An 18,736-nucleotide genomic window follows, 5' to 3' on the forward strand; every position below is an offset into this window, starting at 1 on the left:
CTTTGAAATATGCTTGATTAATACCTCAATAAAGACAACCATTGTTTGCATTTAAGATGATTTGCACAACAGTGAAGGGATTTTTCTACATTTCAAGAAAATTCTAAAGCAGTTTAGAACAATTTATTGTCTTTAAGAGAGGGAGCATCCAGAGCTATGTTATTAATGGATCAGGTTTGGATCGGCTCAGGGGCAATGTAGAGTTGTAGACTCGGTTTGCCTAATCCAGTAGTGAGTCCACTCAATTGAAGGTTTCAATGGATCACTTTTGAGCTGATTTGAAAATAGTAGCAAGTCCAACGAAATATCAAGGGACGTGGAGCTCCTTCTCGCATTTAAAAACATGATTGTATGCCACAAAGAAAAAAAATAAACTTTAAAAAAGATTATTTTTCAATGTTAAAATCTTAATTTTCCATTTTCAAAACCTCCCATCATGCTCAATGTTTTTTTTTTTTTTTTTTTTTATTATTATTATTAATTTGGTTTTCCACGAAATCTAGAGGGCTGCGGTGTTGAATTGCCAATTTGGTAATCCAGTTGGGCTCAACCACCCTTAGTAAGTTTTTTTTTTTTTTCAAAATAAAGAAGATTGGTTTTGGGGAGGGGGTGGGGAGAAAATTGGCTAAGACATTGAAAACGATGGCAGTTTTGTAGTTTTTTGTTAGCTTTCTCAAAGAAGACTTGTCAATGGGTATGTCATCAGTTTGAAAACAAAGTATGACAAATATTCAACAAAATGTTGGAAGGTATATCTAAATCACCCTTAATTAGATAAAATTTTATGTAATTTTTTTTCACTAAGATTACATTTCATGAGGTCAATCTGGAATTGATCCAATAGCTTACTGGACGACAGTTCTCAAATCCTACCCATTGAACTCAATGCCCCTAGAAGAAGAAAAAAACCCTCTTTGATCAACTGTTCAAGCAGAAACTTTAATATTTTGACTGAAATAACAATTTTCAAATACCCTTGGATTGCTTAAAGGATCAAAGTAAAGGGAATTCACGCAAAAGCTTGGAACATGAAATGCCTATTTTTTTCTTAAAGGGGATTTCATATACAATGGGAGGGTCCCAAGTCTATACTACAATATTTTTTTCTCTTCAACCTACAAAGAAAAGTAGAAAGCATAGCCTTGTGAAATAAGGTGTGGCCCTCTTCTTCTTTCTATTACAATTGGAGATCCAGAACTGCTTCCCCTGTCAATAGGAATGAGAAGAATCATATGATTGAGATGAAACCCTATTTAATTATCAAATATGCAAAATTATGTCCAGAGTGTAGCAAAGACATGGGTGGTAACAATGTATCATTCTCATTTACTAATGCCAATAAATGGATATAGTCATGATAATCTGACTCTCCCCCACGTGGCATACTCAAAATACTCTCTTGATGTGGCATATGCTAAAACCATAGATTTTTGCCCCGGAATACACATCTGCACATCCCCATAAATATGTGCAGTTGTGTCCCAAGGCAAAAAAGATCTATGGTTCTAGCACTTGGCACATCAGGAGAGTATTTTGAGTATGCCACGTGGGAGAGTTAGAAAATCATTACTCACGGATATAATATCAGTATGACGGACTATAGAAGACACCTTAAGAGCGAGTAATAAATGGGATACGCATTTAAAAAATTAACTTGTAAAGAATAGAGGAAAATTATATGGTCAAAACTAAAGCTCCAAGTTCTCATAGATGAGGATATTAGTTAGGCATTGCATCATATAGAGAAGTAGCACAATTCAGTATCAAACATAGCATAGGCTTGAGGCCCAATAGTTATAAGCTTTTAGCCACAACAATGGAAATAAAGAGAAATAGGAACCAAGAGCCCGTGAAATCTAAGACAGTGTTCTAGGTTGTATCAAGTATGACACAACGGCGTGTACATGATGTTTATTATAATAACTAAAGTAACGGAGGATCCAAAAACCATTCTGAAATATCTAGGTAAATAGATTGCCATATGATTTAAATGCATAATATTATAGAGAAGGCTGGCCATGCTCAGAAGATACTTAAGTATTTATTTGTCAAACTAAGAATTCAACTTCTTAGCAATTGCAAAACAAATGAAGATAATGGTGTTTAATGTTTTACCATGCATTCTCTTGACAAACCGTTCAAACTCCACAAAGTTGTGTCTCTCCATGAGAAGTGGGCCGAGCCTAAGGTAGGTGAATGCAGATAAGTGCCTTCCATCTGGATCATTCATGGGCTTGGCATTTTCCAATATCTTGTTATAGCCTTCTCTATCATGGCAAGGAAGAGCATTCTCACTACCAATGGGTATGCAAACGTCCCACACAGCATTCAGCATCTGAAAATAGAAACAAACACAAAATGAATATTGTCATTGTTACAAAAGTTTACCTGTTTGTAATCTTGATTCCAAAATGATGTTCCTTGCAATGACACTTCTCATTCTCATCAAAAGAAAAAACTGACACAAGTAATCTGGTTTTATTAGTAGGCATTCTGTCATTCAATTGTTCCAATGTTGGCAGCTTCAACTGTTCCTGAGGTGAAGGACCTAAGTTAACACAAACAAGCTTGAATTCACTTACCTGCCACACCAAGCCCTCGAGATCTGCTAGTGCCTCTGGGAAGTCTTCATGCTGCTCTAACTTTTGTAATTCAACACATGTAAAATTTAGGGCAGCACCATGCTTCTTTAGCATAGCAGCAATTGCAACATAGCCGTCACGGTTGCATGGGTTATAAAATCCAGCAGTCAGTTCAGCAGCATGGCTTGCTGTCTTGTACCACCAATGTATGCCTGATAGCTGCTCATAAAAAAAACTGCAGATAAGACATAGGTTAAGCAACAACTAAAAATAATTCAGAAAATTAACTCTCCTATTAACAACCTAGAGTTGAACTCCAAATGAACTTTTCCCCGAAGCAACACCACAAGATCCTTTCCATACTATTCTCAACATGGATAAGCCAAATGCAGTTCCAGATGCATTTTAACTATCAATCACAAATGAACAATAGAATTGGTAAAATATTTTTATCATCCCATCCATCTTTTTGAAGAACCGCATTCATTGTTGCTGTTAACAAAAGAAAAATTATAGTATGTGGGCTCACCTTTGCAGCAATGCAGGTACCCTCGAAAGCCAACTTGGCAAGAGAAAGTACACGATCGGCATGATCAACCAAAGCTTGAGAGTACCAGTTAAGGAAGAATCTGCCGTAAGAGCTATCATAGTCTCCTCCATCACAAAAGAATCCAGTCTCACGTGGCCGGGAATTGTAAGAACCTGCATTATCTGGTCCCCTAGCCCAAAAGGAGTGCCCCCTTGCTTCTGCTGCTTTTCTCAAACTTTTTAATAAATATCGATCATAACACTGCAAGAGAAGCAGATTACTCAAAAGACTCACACATTTCCAAACAAGAAAATAAAGGCCTAACAACTGCTGAAGATGATAATGGAATGAGAGAATAAGCTGAGAGGGTACCAGCAAATTGAGTCAATTAAGAAGCGAGTAAGTGCTCATCGAAAGAAAAGTAGGAAAGTCCCTTGTTAGACAGACAGAAGTACCACTCACCAGTTTTAACAAAACAACATGTGTTAACCACATGCAGTCGCTATTTACAGGAGAGTTCATTACACCATCTTTAACAAAAGGAAGGAAACATTAAACATAAAACATTTTTTCCTTCCAGTAAAACCACAGAAAGCTTCATCATAATTCAGACCATGGTTTAAAGTCTTAGTTGGTTGAAAAATGAGATTTCACTGTGGTGACAGACCTCCAATATCTCATTTGGACACACCCCAGGATATCCCGAAACTAAATTCTGATCCATGGCTCCAAAACTAGGGAAAAGAAAGAAGATGTACCTATACATCTATCAATTGTATGAGCTGGACAAGGGGATAGACGTCTAAGAAATTTGGTACCTATAGTTCTGGCCATGTTATAAGCTCCTGTAGCAGATCCTAATACAACAAGCATGTATTGGATTACATATTTGAAATCCAAAATTTAATATTTTAATCTAGTGGCTTCCCATTGATAACATTATTACAGACATTGTTAACTGCAGCTTAGTATTATGGCGTACAGAACAAAACAAAATGGACAACAAAAACTAAATCCAAGATTCACAATGGCCGGCCTCAACACGATCTTATGCTGAGCTTTTTCTAGCTCAGGGTTAGGTGTCAATCATGTTCATTTTAGTGAGCAGGTCCTCCAAGCGGGGATCCAAAAATTCCCGGGTCTTTGGGGCAGAAAGATTGTGCTATGTGGCAATATTTGGCGTGACCAACACAAGGGACAGGTATTTAAAACCAAGACCCCAGCTTTCCTCACAAGCACACATATACAGTCCGCACCTTTTATAAATATATGTTTGTTCTGCCACAATTTTCCCATTTGAAAAAAATAATAATAATAATGACTTCAACTGAGGGTATATTTGTAGTTGAGATGCATTCTCTCTTTAAGAAACCCCAGGTGTTAGTTGAGTCACAATGCTCTTCTGCACATTGACCCAATGAGCAAAAATCAGTCAATTGATAGTTTAAAGCTTCTAACCATAGGATGCAAGGAAGGATAATTACACTATGTAAGCATCATATATAATACATATATATTTTGTACTTGGGGTTGGTGATGATCAGCTTTGGTTGGCCCCCAACCTCCCTACGCTGCACCCCAATCCCAACAAACAAGAAATGAGACACACATAACACAACCCATGAAAAAGAACCCAGATAAATAGGAGAGAGAGACACTAGAAACTAACTTAGAAGGTAACCTGGAATTCACCAATGCCAGGATATCTCCACCCGTGCTTTACAGGAAATGCTGGGTACCGCAGCTCTCCACATGGACCCAATCCAACTTCAATCTTGGAGATGAGTCCATCCTCAAAGAACTCATCAAACTCTATTCGGAAGCTTCTCATGTAGTCAAAGTAAACCTAAATGAAGTCCATGACAAAAAGATATTGCTAAAAAGCTTTAGAATAAAGATAGTTACAGAAAAAAACATTATGATGTACACATGCAGCCAATTGAGAAACAATCCAAGTTCATCACTTAGCAAGCAAACTACTCTCATAGTGATAAATTAAGGAAAAAGCTTTAAGAAAATAGCAAAAGCAAATTTGAATAAACATGTCAAAGTCTCTCATCCATGGAGCTATGTCTAGGCAGAATCAGAGAGACAGAACTGGAGCCCATGAGGATACCACGGGGGAAGAAATGGCAAACTTCAGAATCCAGCACTATACAGCAAGAAAAATCCCATGAGTGGTATTACTACAGAGGCAGGCAGTAGCTTTTGTTTTTGAGACACTAAAGAGATAAAACAGAACACAATACTGACAGTACAATGCACTCATGACAGGACATAATAACAAGTATAACTTGACGGAGATATAAGACACCAACACCTCCACAGCGGTTCGGCCTCTTAAAACCCGTTCCTTATCAATTCCCCATGAGAGACATTCAGGATTGTGCCTTCCTTCTCTATCCGTAAAAAATATATCAGGATTGCTGCGACCAATTTCAGCCACCCAATGAGGCAGCGGTATGCAAACATCATCACCAACATTGCCTCCACATTCATGAAATGACATTACCACCTGCACAAGTTGCAAGTTCAAGAACCCAACAATCATATCCAGTAGGAGTATATAAAAATATGCAAGGAAAGTTTTTTGTTTCCCAACAAAAGAAGCCAACCGAATATAAGAAGCTGTTAAATCACAAGTGAACTGATATAATCCATTATTGCAATGATTAGACAAATGAAAAGAACAAACAGGGGTTACAACATTGCCAAGAAACACTGCAACGTGCATAAACAACAAAGGCACAGCAGCAAATCTATATATAGCTCACCTGCATCTTCAGCTTGAGATCACGAACAATTTGAAAGAGATGCTTGTAACCATTCCAATTATACTCCTGTGGACAATGCGCCTCTACTATTCCCCACCAGCAATCAACCATAACACCATCAACATTTACTGATTTTAAGATCCTTAGCTGCTTTAGTAAGCCATCTGGATCGACCAGCTCACACTTCATATTGATGACACCCAGCTGCCACCCATACGTATAATATTTGAGTATAAAAATAAAGTAGAACTAATCCTTCTTATTCTCATGATCATTTTTTAATAGATAAAGAGAGTATATTAATCAATAAAAAGTGGAGGCCGGGAAGACCTATCCAGACCAGGGTTACCAGAGTTGCTAATAAAGAACCGAACCAGTTTGTGGTACGGTTCGCTCTTGGTTCGTGAAACTGAGCGAACCAAGTGAACTTTGACATTTTACTAAAAAAATTTGCATCCCCCTCCATATATTAATAATATTTGAAATATCCCCCTAGTTTTCAAATTGATAGCATGCCTCCTTGACCTTAGTCTACTATTAATAGACTGATGAAAATTGACCAAATACCCTCATCTTTAACATGTAAATAAAAAATCCAGATTTTTTTACTCCCAAAATCTATCATCTTCAACATCTTTTTACCCTACTCATCACTTCATACTTCAAATACCCTCATCTCTGTCTACCCCTACAAACTGGGTTTATTCCTGACTGGCGAACCGCAAACCCAAATTCAAACCAGGCGAACCCACGAATCAGGTAACATAGACCAAGACCACAACAATAAAAAGCAAAACCTGATCAGCCACCAAACCACAAAGCTACCCAAGCCATTTTCAAAACAGATATGATACCAACTATTGAAAAAATCCTCAAAAGAAAATCATTTGAATTCCTCGATAGCTTTGCACCAAAAATAAAAAGAGCCCCGTGTGCTAATGACAACCTCATGCTCCTTTCCCTGGAACAATGTTGCTCCTTTCTTTCCAATTACCCCAACAAACAACAAAGGGGCACAAGCCTCATAGGACCCCCTCTTTTTTTCAGAAAGGTGCAGCATGCCAATGTTGAAAATAATTCAAAATGGATCTAGAAGAAACCCAATGGATGCGAAGTCGAGATCAATAAAAATGAGACCAAACAGAATGAGAAGGACAGTGAATAAGAACTTGATTAACCAATTCCCAATGGATTTGCACATCCCACTCTCTGGAACTCCTAAAGAAGCCTACTGGACATTCATACATTTTCTCAAGGTCAAATTTGCATACTCATGAAACTCCAGTATACTCATTAGTTATAAGAACCTCATTCAGGAATTCGCATCCTTTAACAAACCCATGTTGCTTTGGACAAATCTGGCAAAAAATTACCTCCTTAACCCTAGTCGCTAGCATTTAGAGATGATTTTGTAGGTAGCGCCCTCCAAACTAATAGATCTAAGATCTTTGATATTCTAAGCTCCTACCTTTTTTGGAACCAGAGCAGAAAAGATACATCTTCAAACCATTATCCAAGAAAGCATTATCTAAAAAGGTCTGTACAACCATCATCAAATTATCCCAAAATGATATGGAGAGAGTCAAAAATATCTTTTAAAGATTTTATATGAGTAAAATGAGGTAAAACTCACTGGTAGCATCACATAAACTGGAACATAAGGGGTGCCGGCAAAATCGCGCTCTGAAAACTTTGGTGCTATGTCCATTACCTATAAAAACAACAGAAATACAACAAGAGAGAGATGATTGATGTGAGAATCACTTCATCATAAACCCCTGATTTGAGAATCAATTCATAGTACGATTTCTAGACCATCATGAAAAAAATGTGACTAGAAATGCAATAAAAGCTACTAATAATAAGATATAGTTATTGCAACAGGGCGGACTCGGGAAGTCATCAACTAAGATAAGGGATATATGTGAAAATGAGGTCAAGAGTCAAACATAGTTTAACCAACTAAAATGGGAAAATAGTGGAACTTCTCTTCTCAATACATCACTTCTTCATCAAGAGAAATAATGCAAAGAATATTACATGTGCATGTGTACTATAGCTAATTTTTTACGTTTTGTATACTTCTAGAAAATGATATTGGCAAAGTAGACCAATAACAACACCAATGCGAATGAACAATTTGGTGCAAGTCAATGGATCTGGAAGGTAAGGGACAATCATAAAATGATATTTTCGTAAAATGTCACTAATGACTCGAACCTAGGTGATCTACCCATGACCAGATGTGAAGCACTATTTTGGTGCAGGCCGCAAGAGTGGTACAAAATTGAGGCAAACTCTGAATGCTATATATGACCCCAAAATAACAGAGGTCAAGGTTGGTCAGTGATACAATAGAGGATAAGCTTCATCGTCGAGATGGAAACAGCAAGGATCACCAGCTAAGGGCCCATGATCTGTGGTATTACCACTCACTTATTGTACCACCTCATCAAGATATCACTTTCCCACCCATTTTTTAATTTATGTTTTTAATATTTTTTCTATTTCAGTAAGATTTCCAATAGCGCCACAAAAAGATATTAGATGTCAATACTAACAATAATCTGACCTAATACCATTGTTAATATACCTACCTAATGAGTGAAGAACCAAAAACACAAATGAAATCATGATAGAATATGATCACTATCAAATTAAATATTGCAGCAAAAAAGTTTGTTATTTTACCTGTTTTCCATCTCCGATATCCATACAACTTCCAACAAGAGGAAAATTCTCACTCCTCTCCCCTCCATCTCCCACCATATTAACCGTCTGAGACCTAGCAGAAGAGGGGTCATCATAAGATGAGGAAGTTGGCAAGAAGACACTTTTCAAGTGACAAGGTCGGTAGTCCACAGATATTCTGACCCCGGGAGTTACTCCTCTGAGGGAAGTTGTTGGGGTTTGTGCTGGCAGCAAGTGTGAGGATGAAGAAGTCGCAACTGCATTAGAAGGCGTTCCAACTGGCCTCGTACCCTAAAATGAAGAACGAAAAAATCCTCATTTGAGACTCATTAGGATTTTGAAATAGAGAAAACAAAAGAATCTCACCATTAGATAGATAGATAGATTGAAATAAAAAAAGATGAAGAAAGAGAGAGTTTGTACCTGAGATCTAGAGGGAAAGGTTGTTCCATCAGGAAGAACAACCCACCCAGCCTCCCTAGCCAGAGCGGCGATCACATCATTGATATCAGCCCTAACTCTAAGATTGTAGTTCCCATGCCTTCTAAGCCCAGCCAAGATCTTCGCTGTTATCGCTCTGCGATGGCGCTCTCTCAACTTCGTTCTCTCTTTCTCCTCCTTCGGTCTACACCTTCTAATTCCTCCAGAAACGCCCATCTGATTATGTAGCTGAGCCTTCAGATGTTGAAATCGATTCATGTTATTTGATCCAATTCCTTCGTTGACAGAGATCATCCCGGTGCTTGAGTGGGCTTTCTTCTCTCCCTCATCGTCATCATCATCATCTTCGTCCTTCACATCCATCTCCATTTCTTCTTCCTCGTCGTCGTCGTCGTCTTCTTCACTTGTTCCTCTGTATTTGTCCATCTCTTGTGCCATTCTCAATGTTTTGGTCCTAAAACCCTAACCCTAGATTGCTGGTATAGTTCAAATTCACTTTCATCGATGTCATCTGTACTCAGATTTCAGCACTTTCCATGGAATTCAGAACTCGTTAAAAACCCTGAAATCTCGTCTCTTCTTCAAGCTTTCAACACCAAAGATCCTGCTTTTTTCCCTCAAAAATACCTATCTTCGCAAACGAACTAGATCTAGCTTTCTCCAACCAACTAAAGAGATTTCCTGGTTAATCTGTACATCTATGTGCCTTCACCGGATAGATTGAAGATTTCCGGCCAATTACACCGGAAAACGAGGTTAGCGAACATTCCGTCCGAGCACTGGCAAGGCAGGTGTGACTGGAGAGGTGAAAGTCGGAATTAGATTTCCGGCGGCAGGCCGGCGAAGTTCCGGCGAGTAAGATGTGAGTGTGTGAAGCTACGAACCCTAGAGTTTCACGCGTGCGGCCGTGCGAGCTTGTGTGATTGTGGTAATGTTGACACGCATAGGCGAGGGAAGGGATCCAACAGCGATTAGTGTGACACGTGTAACTCATATCCTGTTTTGGATCACGCGTGCGCGATTGGAACTGTCCCTACGCCACATGTGACATGACCAAGGGGATTTCATTTTTTTTTTTAATTTTTTTTTTTTGCGTGATTTAGTCATACCCCCTATGCTTTGCTGAATGTTAGAGATACACCTTTACATTTTGAAAATGATGACATGCATCCCTTGACCTCAGTCTTTTAAATACAGGGGAAGACAAATTCTAAGATAGTTGAAGTAGATACAATTTTAAGATAGCTGACAAAGATTAATTTTTTTATCCAAAGTGATTGAAGATGATTGATTTTTAGAAGAAAAAAAAAATACGGATTTTTGGTTAGAGATTAAAGATGTCACATTTGATTATTTTTCCCTTAATCTATTTTTCCCTTAAAGATGTCATATTTGAGTATTAAAAAAATATGGATTTTTACCTTCATGAGTAAGGGACTTTCATTAGGGGAAGATAAATTCTAGATGGAGTTTTGATGGCTAATGAGTGTATTGATTCTAGGATTAAGAGTAAGAAAGAGGGGATGATTGGAAAATTTGACTTGCAAAAGACTTACGATCACGTGAGTTGGGATTTTTTAGAGTACATAATAGGGATGATGGGTTCTGGAGAGAAGTGGATTGGTTGGATAATGAAATGTGTCACTACGGTGTCGTACTCGATTCTTGTCAATGGAAGCCCGACTGATTTTTTTAGGGGTACGAGAGGTTTGAGACAAGGAGATCCCTTATCTCCGTTCTTGTTTCTTATCATAGCTAAAGCCTTGGGTAAATTGTTTAGAAGAGCGGTCGATTTAGGGAAGCTGTCGGGGTTTAGGGTTAAAGATGGACCATTGATTTCTCATCTTTAATTTGCGGACGACACAATAATTTTTTTTGATCATTCGAGAGATCAAGTGAGGGTGCTTCGGGGTTTATTGTATTGCTTTGAGGTTATGTCAGGTTTGCACATTAATTTGCAGAAAAGTAAATTGTTTGGGATAGGAGAAGTGCAGGATATTCATTTGATGGCCACAACGTTGTGTTGTGGGTACGATACCTTGCCCACGTCTTATTTGGGTCTACCGTTGGGAGCTCCATACAATAGTATTAGAATCTGGGATGGCGTGATCGAGAGAGTAGAGAAAAGGTTGAGCATGGGGAAGGCAAATTATCTGTCGAAATGAGGGAAAATAACTTTGATCAAAAGCACTTTATCAAGTATCCCGGTTTACTTCCTCTCTTTGTTTACGCTCCCAAGGTCCGTTGAAGGTAGATTGAAAAAGCTTATGAGGAACTTCTTGTGAAATAATAGGGAAGGCAGGAGGAAGTATCATTTAGTCAAATGGAAAATTATTTGCACTCCCAAGAAGAACGGAGGGCTAGGCAAAGGGGTCTTAGAATAGTTAATAGAGCTCTTTTAGGAAAATGGCCGTGGAGATTCGGTGAGGAGAGGGGTAGTTTGTAGAGGAAGGTTATTATGGTCAAATACGGGGAGAGGATGTTAGGATGGTATAGTGGTGAGTCGAAAGGTTCGGACGAATGTAGTGTTTGGAAAGAGATTCTTAAGGTGAGAGAGGATTTTCAAAAAGGGATTAGGTTCAAAGTAGGATTGGGAGACAGAATTAGATTTTAGGAGGATATTTGGTGTGCCACCTTGCCTCTGACTTCTCAATATCCATCTTTGTACGCTTATTCTATCAAGAAGAATTGTTCTATTCAACAGTGTTTGATAGGCAACGAGTCTGGTCCTACTTGGGATTTGGGGTTCAGAAGGAACTTTAATGACTGGGAACTAATTGAAGTGACATCTTTCCTTGATCTCATGCATACGGTTCACATCAACGGCAGTGAACAGGATAAATGGGAATGGATAAGGGCTAAGGACTTGAGATTCTCGGTCAGATCCTTCTATAAGTAGCTCACTCCTTGTGCAGAGCGATCACTTTCAATGTCCATCATTTGGTCAAGGTTAGTCCCCTCTAAAATATCCTTCTTTGTTTGGTTGGCCTCCCTCGGTAAGATTCTTACGTTAGATAATCTGATTGTGCGGGGATGGATCACCCCCAATTGTTGTCCCCTTTGCATGAGAGACGGGGAATCAGTTAATCATATTTTAATCTATTGTTCTTTTGCGTATAATATTTGATCATATTTCCTCGAGCTTTTCCATGTTTTTTAGGTTCCTTCTCGTGAGTTCTCTTCTTTGTTAGTAGAATGGACTAGTAATGCTTTTCACACCAAAAAACAGATCTTGTGGGATATGCTACCGACGGCTATTGCTTGGGGGGTATGGAATGAGAGAAATAACAGAGTGTTTAATAATAAGACTAGTAACTCTCATGCATGCTTCTTGGAGATATTGGGCTTTTTATACATGTGGTCTAAACAGAACATTCAGTTTGCGGGGATAACTTTTGATGATTTCGTTTTTAGATGGCAATCTTTATGTCATTAATGTAGTTTGAGTTTTTTCTTTCTTTCTCTTTTGGAGGCTTTCTCGGGCTCTTTGTATTCTGTTTCCATCTTTATCAATATATTATACTTTTCAAAATAAATAAAAAAAAGTCTCCAACATTCAATTCTCAAGGAAAGATACAATTTTTAAGAAAGTATAAAAGAGGAAATTTTTGAGAGAAAAATCTAGGATGTTTTACAAAAGGAAGCAAGATAGAAAATGACGGATAAAAATAAATCTGAATAGATTAAAATTATCTTAGAGGTTGAAGAGTTTGAAGATGATTAGTTTTGGAGAAGAAAATCTGAAATTTTGACTATAGATTAAAGTTGAGGGCATTTAAGTCGTTTACCCTTAGTCTATTGAGAAGACTAAGGTCAATGGATGCATGTCATCAGTCTCAAAACATATGGGGGTATCTCTAATATTTAGTAAATCATAGGGGGTAGTGCTAAATCACCCTATTTTTTTTAGAAGCAAAAGATTCTCGTTAATCTTTGTTATCCGAAAAAGATTTTTTTTAAAATCGGCCAAACCAATGATCCTACCGGATTTTGTAATATAAATCAGTTTAGTTAGTTAACTAAATGTATCTTTCAGTGAAAATAAATTGAATTAATTGTATTTTTAATATTGGGATAAATTACCAAATAATTATTTACGGTATCGTCAAGGTGTTGCTAATGTTGACAAAGTTATCATGTAATATTAACAATTTGATAACATTTTGTCAATATTATGTGGTAGTTGTATCAACACATGTAACACTTCCAATATTTTTGAAAACTTTGACAATTACTTGAGAATTTACCCGATTTTAAAAATGTAAAATAGTCTAAACCTACTTAAATTGGGTCCACCCATGGTCTGGCCAATTTAATATATATTAAAAATTGTCATGGTTAGATTTTTTTTAAGCATTTGTCCTAAGAGCCAAGCCAAAGCAAAAAAATAAAATATATCTTAGGGTATTTTGTCTAAGATCAAACTCTAGCCTTCATCAAAATGTAAAGTTTTTATTTAAATGCTTATTTTGCTATTATCATATATGAATTTCCAGTATTTTATGAATGTCTAAGTAGAAGCAAATATGTTTGCAAAGTAGTAAGATCAATGCTTCGTCTCTCTACAACTAGGTAGAATTTATCACTTTTGAAAAAAGTGGTGAGTTTGTCACTAAATAGATCTCCACAAAATACATGAAATGCATGTCTAATAGAAAAATTAGATTCTATGATTAAGAATGATGTTCTATTTAGACCGTTTAGAAGCCCTAAAAAGAGACAAACATTTTTTCAATATATGGATTATAAGTTTCGGAATGGGATGATTTTTTGTGAGGATGATCTCTATGACGAGGAGATCATCCTCACCAAAAATCAACTCATTCCAAAATTTCTAACCCCATCAAAAGTGGTTTACAAAAAACAGATGATTCAGAATTCTTTAACTTGTAAATTAGAGTTAGAAATTTTGAAATGAGCTGATATTTGGTGAGGATGATCTATTTACTATAGAGATCATACTCACAAAAAATCAGCCCATTCTGAAACTTGGAACCCCTATTTTGAAAAATGTTTGACTCTCTTTAAGACCTCCAAATATGAAACCCCCCCTTGAGACATGTCCCCCTATGCCACCATCATAGAACTATAGATCATTTACCTCGGGATACACAAGAAAAAAATTGTGGTATGTGTATCTCGACGCAAATGATTTACGATTTTTTTATGGGGACGTGTGTCAAAGGCGGGACGTTAGAAAATTGTTATATATATATGGGGGGGAGGTTGCATGGACTGAGGGACCATGTAGAGTATGGATCAAGGTACACATTTAGACGACATAGACTATTATGTTGGTCCAAATGACAACTTAGTCCTCTTTTTTGTCGTCGTGATTGGGTTGGGAAAAAAATCTCAAAGAAAAAGTATTTTTCGGCGTCGGATCTTAAGTTAAAAAATGAACGACCATTGAACTCTTATATTAAAATTTTAAATCCAACGGCGAAAAAAATATCTTTTTTCAATTTTTTTTTCTTTCTATTTAGTTCATAGAATTTCATGCTATACATACATGTGGCACCCGATGATGTATTTGGGCACTATGTTGACATATGATCCATGGATATAGATGGTCATTCACTCCATATAACCTCGTCTTTCTTTCTCTCTCTCTCTCTCTCTCTCTCTCTCTCTATATATATATATATATATATATATATATATATTATTAATTCATTTTGTAAAAAAAATCATATAATTTTATTGATACATTCGAGAAATTAAATGTTTCACAAGTAGTGAATTAGATTTTTTATCATAACCTTAATGAAAATTTTTCACAAGAATCGATATATTTATTTCATAACTATAAGTAAGTGCACAAATATACACGTGAAAGAGAAATGGATATAGAAAGTCTTGTTGTTGAGATCTATCCATATCTAAACATCTTTGTAATTCTTTATTTAAAATTATATTTGAACCACAGACAAGATTTAGTGGGTTATCAAATAATACATAGTTGTTATTTTATTTTATTAATAATTTTATAAAATTTCTCAAAGTAAATAATATAGATAATTTTGTCAAATATATTATTGAAGATTATGTCATTTTGCCATTTAATTATAATAATAATAATATATATATATATATATTTCAAATAAATCGAAATTTTCATGATTCCTCGAATATTTATCAAAGTCCGGACTCCGGAGGCACCCGAAATTAGAAAACCATTTGGACAGTTAAAACGTCGCAGATACAATCGCGGGAAAATGGAAGAAACGCCAATCCATCCCTCAACGAACCCAGAAACCCTAATCTCAAAACCAGATCAAGATCTAATAGAGAACTCTCCCCAAAACCCTTCTGATTCCCAGGAAGATAGTTCTGAACCGAAACCCTCGTTCGATCAAAATGACATTTTGAGAGCTCTCGAGATCGTTGAGAGGGATTCGGTGGCCATTGCTGAAAGCTACATCTCTCTCTTCTCTTCTCTCCGCTTGGCTCTCTCTGAGGTCAGTATTTACTTAGTTTCTGAAATTAAATGCTTCGCAATTCCTTCAAGGTTCGTTCATCGCAATTATAATTGAATTTTTCGCCAAAAAAAATAAAAAATTAAAGTTAACTGAAATTTGCATAATTATAAGTTTGGATGGAAAACTACTCATTCGAGGAGTTATTCTTTCATTCAATTGTGTTTAAAGCCATCTCTTCTGTTAATCAGGAATTTTTTTTATTTTTTTGAAGAATCACTTTGTATTGGAGAAACAAAAGTCCACCAACTAATATCTGTAGAATTTTAGCATAAAAGCTCCATAATTTGTTCTTAATTGTATATAGTTCCATTTCTTGTTAAAGATTTTTATTATCAGTATATTTGATGAATTATTGTGTTTCTTAAAGGTTACTAGCAGTTCAGTCGATCACATGCGCTGCTTCAGTGATGTTGCTGGCCGCCTACAAGAATCAGGTAAACCCAAAATTCATCGAAGGTTATTAATTTATGCTTGTTCTTGTTATTTGATGTCCATCCAGACTGTTAAATTGAGAACTATATTAGAAACTCATATATGTTGTAAAATAATAACTGTTCTGAAAAAAAGAAAAAAAAAATCATCATTTTGTGCTCACCTGGGAATCTACTAAATTTGAAGGAAAGAATTTTCTTTCACAGAATTCCAATATGTAACTTCAATGGGTTTAGTATATCATAAGAGTTGTGATAATATGTCTCCCACACGTGGCCTACTCAAAATACTCCCCTGATGTGGTATGTGCTAGAACCATAGATTTTATGCCTCGGGATACACATGCACATCCCCATAAATATGTGCTGTTGTGTATCCCGAGGAGTAAAGATCTATGGTTCTAGCATATGCCACGTCAGGAGAGTGTTTTGAGTATGCCACTTGGGGGAGTCAAAAAGTCATTACTTGTATCATAATTCTGTGTGTCTCTGTGTTTTGATAAGTAAATTTTGCTACTTTCTCGTCGCGGTTCATAAACTGCTAATCTGTTATCTGCCAAAATCAATGGATTCGTGACATTGAGGTAATTAACACAAAACTACACATATCAAGAAAAACAGGAAGATTGAACTAGTCTTATTTGATTTTATTCAAAGATTAGCTTACATAATGTTTTAACTCTAGGGCATCTAATCCCAAGAATGGGAGTGAAATTGAAAGTATACCCAAGGTTCAATGTCTCATTTCATATTTTTCCTTCTCGACCGTGTCATCTGTTCCAATTAAAGTATCAATAAACATAAAGGGGCTATGTGTTAAGATTTAGAGACAAGGAAATTATTTTCTTGGCAAACACGAAGGCTAAGGACTAATGTAGCCTGAAAAGAATGAAGTACACTTCTGAGTCTAAACTACTTGAGAACATCTTAACTCTGTATGGTGTTCAATATCAATAACATGAAATGGACATAATAATTATGCCCTTGGCACTATGCCACTGTGACCACCTGAATCTTTTTAGCAGTTTACAATGTCCAATGGTCTGTAGATTGATGGTAGCCCGCTATTTGTTCCATTTGGATTGGAGGCTGCTAAGAAGATTCAAACATGGTAAAATTTTGGTAAAAAATGATGTATTAAATTGCTGAATTAGATGGATTTAATGTGGGTTAGGTTGTAGCAAAGTGGAAGCTAGGGTTTGGTATGGGTTAGTCAAGATTTGTAGGATTTAGGGGGCTGGTAAAATTAAATTCGATGTATGAGCATAACTATAACAGAGAGCAAAGAAGTAGGAAGAATCTCACCATTTGTAAGGGACTCTATAGACTGCTCACTGAAGGTTCGAGTCTCACCATCAAAATGGAGTCACTCCTTTATTATTATTATTTCACTAGATTAAGAAAAATGGTGAGATCTTCTCACTGAAGGCTCGAGTCTCACCATCAAAATGGAGTCACTCCTTTATTATTATTCTTATTCTTATTTTTATTTCACTAGATTAAGAAAAATTGAATGCATGATGACAAGAATCTCAATAAAATGCTGCTGATTAGAAATGATTCTATTTAAGCGAATAAGCATGACTTCTTCATAGTTAACTCCACAAATATCAAATGCCTATAAACATTTTGATGATGCGAATATCTTTATGAATACCTTCATTTAATGTGCACCCTTTCATTTCATTATTTACTTTGCAGCACTTGATGCAGCAACCAGGGGAAACCGTCATATAAATTCATGTCTTAGGTAGTAATTTCTTCCCTTAACTTTTTAATCATGTTTATTTGAAAGACCGTGGAAACAACAGAAATGGAAGTGTGGTTTGCAAGGGGGTTCATTTCAGGCCATTCCTGTCAACTTTGTTACACTGATACAAACGTGTCAGTGACACAAACACAAGGCACTTGACACGGATCCTTTCGGAACCGAAAACGCAATAAAACTGTATCATAATATAATATTTTTGTTGCAGTTAATTCTAAGTTTTTTTTTTTAAAAGACCGAACTATATGAAAAATAAAAAGAGAATATTTCCATCCATAGACCATAATGCTGCCAATTTACTGTGGATAAATATTAGTTGATTTATGGTTTTTAAAACAGCTAAAGTTGTGTCTATTTCTTCATCTCGGGATTTTTTTTTGCTGCAGATTAAATGAGGAAATGAAGGGCGTCGAGAGTCAAGCTATGCAACTGTATCCTTTCATCTTTATTTCTGTTTTTTTAATACTTTCATTCATCTATGTTTACACTGTTGGGAGTCATGTCAAGTTTGGCTTGGTCTCTCTCTCTCACACACACGCACTCCTAGCTGGGGATGTAAATTTTGGCTTCTCTTGCTTGCTTGCTTAACTGCTGTGAAGAAAGGTATTGAGGCGGCACGTAGATGCTCTGGACTCGGCTGTGAACAAGCTTGTCCGTCTACCATAGCTGTGGCCTTGCCCAACATATTGGAATCATGCAAGGATAACTTCACGGCTGAAGACTATTAAAAAAATTCTCCTGTTCATGTCTTGTATCCTATGTGCTTAGCATTGTCAAAGGGATCAACTTTGATATTTTGATTGAATATGCAAAACAATGGATTAGAATATTAAGTATTTTTAACATTTCTTAAAGAGCAATTTTTCTATTTGAAATTCATGTTCATTGTATGTGAGTACTTGCAATGAGCACAAATCATATTATGGACTAAGACCATGTCTCAAATTTTGGAATTCTCCTAAAAGCTCTCGAATGCAAGTACCATATGGTCTCTCAAAAATAGAATATGTTAAAATAATGTTATATTTGACATTATTT

At 36.4% G+C, this 18,736-nt stretch overlaps 2 protein-coding genes across 3 annotated transcripts; one reads left to right on the top strand and one right to left on the bottom strand.

Annotated features, from left to right (window-relative positions):
• Positions 1-1,021: 1,021 nt before the first annotated feature.
• On the bottom strand, positions 1,022-9,563 carry LOC147389785 (beta-amylase 2, chloroplastic-like). Of its 2 annotated transcripts, XM_086419475.1 has the most exons (10): positions 9,000-9,563; positions 8,577-8,867; positions 7,519-7,596; positions 5,886-6,089; positions 5,432-5,626; positions 4,793-4,957; positions 3,112-3,372; positions 2,583-2,801; positions 2,116-2,335; positions 1,022-1,206 (listed from the first exon to the last, which is right to left on the bottom strand). In XM_086419475.1, exons 1-10 carry the CDS (start codon positions 9,453-9,455, stop codon positions 1,178-1,180), a joined length of 2,118 nt encoding a protein of 705 aa, XP_086275601.1. In that variant the 5' UTR covers positions 9,456-9,563; the 3' UTR covers positions 1,022-1,177. The 2 variants fall into 2 exon arrangements, with proteins under 2 accessions (XP_086275601.1, XP_086275603.1); XM_086419477.1 differs by lacking the exons at positions 1,022-1,206; positions 2,116-2,335 and adding an exon at positions 2,886-2,991 and having other exon boundaries at positions 2,613-2,801.
• A 5,564-nt stretch (positions 9,564-15,127) lies between these two features.
• Positions 15,128-18,552, top strand: LOC147389786 (uncharacterized). Its single transcript, XM_086419585.1, has 5 exons — positions 15,128-15,478; positions 15,867-15,933; positions 17,632-17,680; positions 18,085-18,129; positions 18,298-18,552. The coding sequence occupies exons 1-5, from the start codon at positions 15,137-15,139 to the stop codon at positions 18,362-18,364; spliced, it is 570 nt and encodes a 189-aa protein (XP_086275711.1). The 5' UTR covers positions 15,128-15,136; the 3' UTR covers positions 18,365-18,552.
• The last annotated feature ends 184 nt before the right edge of the window (positions 18,553-18,736 follow it).

This window comes from Akebia trifoliata, chromosome 12 (assembly GCF_017979445.1).
Source record: "Akebia trifoliata isolate Shusen 1 chromosome 12, ASM1797944v1, whole genome shotgun sequence".
Taxonomy (NCBI): Eukaryota; Viridiplantae; Streptophyta; class Magnoliopsida; order Ranunculales; family Lardizabalaceae; genus Akebia; species Akebia trifoliata.

What these genes read in the sequence shown, in the direction of transcription:
- LOC147389786 (XM_086419585.1), top strand. Translation starts at nt 15,137, where the DNA reads ATGATTCCTCGAATATTTATCAAAGTCCGGACTCCGGAGGCACCCGAA. An exon ending in CATATAAATTCATGTCTTAG is followed by an intron (nt 17,681 to 18,084) that starts GTAGTAATTTCT and finishes TTTTTGCTGCAG; the next exon opens with ATTAAATGAGGAAATGAAGG. An exon ending in GAGAGTCAAGCTATGCAACT is followed by an intron (nt 18,130 to 18,297) that starts GTATCCTTTCAT and finishes ACTGCTGTGAAG; the next exon opens with AAAGGTATTGAGGCGGCACG.
- LOC147389785 (XM_086419475.1), bottom strand. Translation starts at nt 9,455, where the DNA reads ATGGCACAAGAGATGGACAAATACAGAGGAACAAGTGAAGAAGACGAC. An exon ending in ATCTCAAGCTGAAGATGCAG is followed by an intron (nt 5,627 to 5,885) that starts GTGAGCTATATA and finishes CAACTTGTGCAG; the next exon opens with GTGGTAATGTCATTTCATGA. An exon ending in GAGGCCGAACCGCTGTGGAG is followed by an intron (nt 4,958 to 5,431) that starts GTGTTGGTGTCT and finishes GACTTCATTTAG; the next exon opens with GTTTACTTTGACTACATGAG.